Genomic DNA, 5350 nt, shown 5'->3' with positions numbered 1-5350 from the left:
GAGGAGCCTGATGTCTTTTTACATTGCATATAGAAGAAGTTTTGAATTATTAAGATGCAACAGCGCTTAATAATGAAAAAATAAATATATAAAAGAAGAACTTTTTATTTTAAGGCATATAAAAATACAGAACAGACTGAGAGTTTCTGTTTTTGCTTTAGCTTTGCTTCTTGCTATGCAGAAACAAATGCGTGCATCAGGTTTTTTTTTTGTGAGACCTGCTGCTTACACGCACATTGTGACATGTAGCCTTTTATCCTAACTTCAATAAGATAAAATGTACTGTTCCTCTTTTAGGTCAGCTGGTATTTCTAAAGTATTACATATCTTTTTGCTGTTGTTCTGACTGTTTTTAAGACTTTAAGCCAGACTATGTTAAAAATGGTGAGACTGAACCTGTCCTGCTAACAAACTGACCATGGAGTAAAAAATTAGAGAATTTTAGTGGTTTTCTAAGTTCAACTGGAACATGAACATATTTCTGATTTCTAAATTCAATGGAATGCAGTACAACTACAATAAATGTGAAACATTTAATCACCATGAGAACAGGACTGGGATTTTATTAATAATTAATTTTATCTATACATTCGGCCATGGCTGACCCTTTGAGGACATTCATGATCTTGATGTGACCTAACATGAAAATGAGTTTGACTACGACTTCAGACTACGACTGGAACCCTAACATTGGTGAAAATGAGAAAGACTGTTGATCTGATCCACTTGAGTAATTTGGGTGATATTTGGCTGATATAATCACCCAAGCAGTTCAGGCTCTTAAAGTGCAGACCTTTTTGTTCTTCCAAATTGTGTGGATGTGTAAGAAGTTATCATTACAACATAAGGCAACAGAATAGAAAGCTGTACATGACTGGGCAGAGGAGCAAATTAAACTGAGGTCTGATATATTTAGTGCCTGTTGGTGATCATCTGTTTGTTTATTTAGTTGTTCAAGGTTATTAGGTATCCTTATCTTTCAGTGCAATGACTTCATCAAAACAGTCGCGGGTCGGTGACCCTCACCTGGACTACGTACTCATTAAAAGAGGCCAGGTTATTACACTGTAAACTTTTCTTTTTCTTTCTGCTACTGCGACTGACTCATATCAAGGTGCCCTCTTTATTGTATTCAACTTTGTTCTCTAGTAACACATCTCTGGCCTTCAATTGTGCAATTGAGATTTCTGTTGGGGATTTCAGTTATTGTTAAACATTATCTGAGCAGCACAGAAAGAAAATAACTGAAGGAAGATTTGATAATATGCCATAAAAATATTGTACAGGTCTATCTCCTGATATGCCAGCTTGGACCAAATTGCTCAGCTGCTTCCTTTTAAATTAATGAATCAAGGCGACGCTTGGCAACCCTTCAAGGCCATTTGAGTGAGTAAGACCTTATCTGGTCTGAAGCTCCCAGCCCCTCCCTGACTTTACTAACCTGAAGAGGTTTATTGTTTACTTCCTAAAACATGTCAGGATGTTGATTTTTTGTTTTAATCTATCAGATCTTCATAGTCATAAATTCAAGAAAAACAGTTCAGTTTTGTTTTGTTTTTTAATTTAAGTTTTATTCATTTTCAATTGTAGAAATATATAAGACAACACTCAGAATATCAAAGTCCTATCAAAAACAAAAACAATCAAAAACAATGCAGCTCAGAGCATCTGGTGTAACGGAGCACAACAATGATATAATGAAACAAATAATAAATAAACAAACATTAAATAAATACCTGTTTTTTCATTTATAGTGAATAAATGTACTTTTAATCAAGTCAAGAATTTAATTCATGAAATCCACCTTTTTATGAACTAACCTACGTCACACAAGATATTCTTCTTGTTTAATTTGAAGCCATAATCCCTAGAAGAGCATCCATGGATGGATGGATGGATGGATGGATGGATGGATGGATGGATGGATGGATGGATGGATGGATGGAGTCTAAAGGGATTGAAACAGTCTGTTGCATGTTCTGCTCAGGCACAGTGACATTTGGTGACGATGAGGTCGTTGAACAGAGTCAGCTTCAGCTTCCCTCTGCTGTCGTAGTGCATCAGCACCATGGGCTCGTACGCTGCTGGCACGCAGCAGGGCCGGGGCATCTCTCCCTTGGTGATCTGGTGCAGGCGGGACTTCACCTGTGTGTGCATGCTGGCCGGCTTGTAGTTGTGGGGGCAAGTGCCGTCACAGTAATGCATGGTGTACTCAGTTGGGGCCACCACCCAGTCCGTCCAGCCAATATCTTTGAAGGACACGGTCGCAGACTTCCGGCAGCACCACCCTTGCTCATCACAGTTGTCTTCTTTGTTTGAGCGCCGCCGCCTGCCACCCCGTGCAGGGACAGAGTCCTTTAGGCCCAGTTCCAGAGTCACAGTTGGCTTTAAGTTGGAGGCTTTCCAGGTAAGTGGAGCCATCCCTACATCCACAACCAGTACTTGATAATCTGTCCACAACCCTTTGCTTGCCTCAGGGCTGATGTCCAGGGTCACTCCTGGGATCATTGAATTGCTGTCAGTGTTGGTCCATTCAACAGAGTTTCTTGGCTTCATCCCATTAATTTTAACTTTTATGTACCTTCTAGTTTTAGGGTTGTTACCGAAACCAGAGCCAGATATTTTCAGTTGCGCTTGTGTCAGAGTCAGTTTAGAGTGAATTTTTGGGTTCTTTTGGAAAACAGCTCGATACCAAACAATGTATCGCTGATCACCCTTCTGCAGAACATGCAACGGCTCGACTAAAAAGCAAAAACAGAAGAAGGGTTTAATGACATGACAAAATGGTGACATTCTGACAGAGGAGACACAAACATTTCTAAAATTTAACTCAGAGACATCAGTGGAAACATGTTAACCTTTCACGCTCATGATTTTTAAAAGCTTGGAGGAATGTCTCTGCTTTCTTTCACAGATGTTTGTTCGTACCAAAATGTTTCTATTTATCCAGAAATCTGCAACGACCAACTCTGACATTGAACTTAAAGACAAAAACCCATATCTTTAAACAATCAGCTTTGCTTGAATGACATTGTCGTTTTTCTAAACCTATTAATCATCTACTTCTTTTCTAATTTAGCGTAAACTGCTCTCAAGGACCTTTGACATCAGTCCTGTAAGCATGACAATGACTAAATCAGGTTAAAGTTTATTTGTAATGTCTTGTGTATACCTGGAAAGAGGACAGTGGACGTGTTGGACTGCCAGGTCTCCCTCACTGACTGGCTGGAGTTTCTCCTCATCTCGTTGACTCTTTCCCTGTAGAGCTTGAACATCTTCCTCAGCTCCCTCTGTGAGGCCTTCATGGCAGGCTTTGGCTCTCTGTCCAAACCCAGAGAACCAAGGATCACCTTCTTCACCGCCTCCAGAATCAGAGCCCCCCGGTCATCGACGTTGCCGGTGTCAATCAAGCCTTGGCGCGCGTCATGCTGGGGTACCGCTGAGGTGGGGACCAACAGGAGCAACAAGGTGTAAGAGGCAAGCAGAGCAGGAGTGTGTGACATGAGCATGGTGAGTCTGCTGGCTAGGGTTGATTTATGAGTGCTCCACCACTGTGGAATGGGTTTGTCCATGTTCTGAGAAAAAGATTCTTCACATGCATTATTTATAGTGCTCCAGTGATGCCACGCCCCTAGTTGAATAAGCCGGTCTGTGAATGGCTCAGTGTGGGCCACATGCAGAAATGAGGCAACATTTTGAAGGATTGAGTTATGTGGGATGAGGATAGATCTGGAAACGTTGAATCCATTTGAATTACATTTTGATTACTTAGTTCCTAAAGAATAAATTATTTATTTAGGTTTTAGACATTTTATTTTCTGTAGCTCTGCAGGTTTTATAGAACATGTATTTACTTTTCTTTTTTTTTTCCACTTAAGTGAATTTCATGGTTCTTTGAGTTTTTTTCATTTAATTTAAATTCTGATGCATTTGATAATTACAGTAGAATTACTGATACATTTGAAATTTCTCAGAACTCTGTTGGAATCCATGGAGATGGCACTGAGTGAGAAAATATTGCTGAGTCATCTGATCACAGCACCCAAAAAGATTACCGGCACTGGCGTTGACAGAGTCAGTTGGGCATTACACCATTGTTCCCAAGGTTACACAGGTGAACCTGTGGAGAGCTCTGTGAAGTTAAACTTTTCTGTTTACATGAAAACCCGGCCAGCTGGGCCAGACGGCCCCGACGACTCACAGACAGACTGAGCTGATGTAATCCTCAATCCTGACGGACCAGGTTCAGGTTGTTCAAATGTTTGAAGAGCCTGACATCAAATCAACCCAAAGAGAAAATAACAAATCACAAAAAAAAGGCGGTGCCTCAATCATATTCATTTTCTTCATTTTATCTGAAAGGGGAGCTTTGGTGCTTTGTCACTATTTCTTACATCATCACAGCTGACTTATAATGTTCCTCAAAGATGAAATGGAGAAATATTTCTATATAAAGCACATCTGACTTTTTAGCCCACAACATTCTTGTGTTATCAGTGACAGACAGATCTGCTAAGCTGCTAAATGCAGACTTCAGTGGTGCAGTGGAGCATCTCTCAGTAGTCATCCATAAATATGTGAAACTTAATACAATGAGGTGTGTCTTGTTTTGCGTGGCTCATGTCGTCATTGACCTCGTTTACAGAACTTCAGAAAATTCCCAGAATCTGCTGATAACTGCAGAATTTTTTTTCAAAATGTTTAGAAAAACATAAATATTAACTTGGTTAATATTTTTTTTACCTGGTGGTTAAACTTCCTGTCTATTCGCATCTTGATACCAAACCTCAAGTCAGCCGAGGTGGCTCAGGCATCTGGGCAGGATGCCTCCTGGATGTCTCCCTGGTGAGGTGTTCCGGGCACGGCCCACCGGGAGGAGACCCCGGGGAAGACCCAGGACAAGCTGGAGGGACTATGTCTCTCGGCTGGCCTGGGAACGCCTTGGGATTCCCCCGGAGGAGCTGGAAGAAATAGCCGGGGAGAAGGAAGACTGAGCCTCCCTTCTGAAGCTGCCACCCGTACGACCCAGAAAATGTGGAAGAAATGAGTAATACACTCACCCACAATGACTTCTGTATACACTGTTCTCACCCAATAGCACTCTTACACCAAAGACTGTAAAGAGTGCTATCCCAATATAAATACATGAGTTTAACTAAACAGGGATACATCACCAGCAACACAGACTTCAGACATGTGACAAGTATAAAGCACATTTGCTAAACTGAATGTGCTTTATTTCCTTATGTTCTTATTTTTGAAAGCATACAGTCAAGAAACCATTAATGCCACAGCGGTCTGAGTTCAGTGACATATTGTGCAAGTTTTATGTGCGAAGTAGTTTTGAAAA

At 40.8% G+C, this 5350-nt stretch overlaps 1 protein-coding gene across 1 annotated transcript; it reads right to left on the bottom strand.

The window, feature by feature from the left end:
* Positions 1–1617: 1617 nt before the first annotated feature.
* On the bottom strand, positions 1618–3572 carry LOC129361613 (growth/differentiation factor 15). Its single transcript, XM_055032565.1, has 2 exons — positions 3173–3572; positions 1618–2741 (listed from the first exon to the last, which is right to left on the bottom strand). The coding sequence occupies exons 1-2, from the start codon at positions 3570–3572 to the stop codon at positions 1984–1986; spliced, it is 1158 nt and encodes a 385-aa protein (XP_054888540.1). The 3' UTR covers positions 1618–1983.
* Between the last annotated feature and the right edge of the window lie 1778 nt (positions 3573–5350).

The sequence above is a fragment of the Poeciliopsis prolifica genome, unplaced genomic scaffold, assembly GCF_027474105.1.
Source record: "Poeciliopsis prolifica strain line A6 unplaced genomic scaffold, Auburn_PproV2 SCAFFOLD008, whole genome shotgun sequence".
Taxonomy (NCBI): Eukaryota; Metazoa; Chordata; class Actinopteri; order Cyprinodontiformes; family Poeciliidae; genus Poeciliopsis; species Poeciliopsis prolifica.
Note: the sequence above shows the minus strand (reverse complement) of the source record. Positions and strands in the feature narration are given on the sequence as shown.

Coding starts and splice junctions, on each gene's coding strand:
- LOC129361613 (XM_055032565.1), bottom strand. CDS start 3,572: ATGGACAAACCCATTCCACAGTGGTGGAGCACTCATAAATCAACCCTA. Junction 2,742..3,172: donor GTCCACTGTCCTCTTTCCAG/GTATACACAAGA, acceptor TTTGCTTTTTAG/TCGAGCCGTTGCATGTTCTG.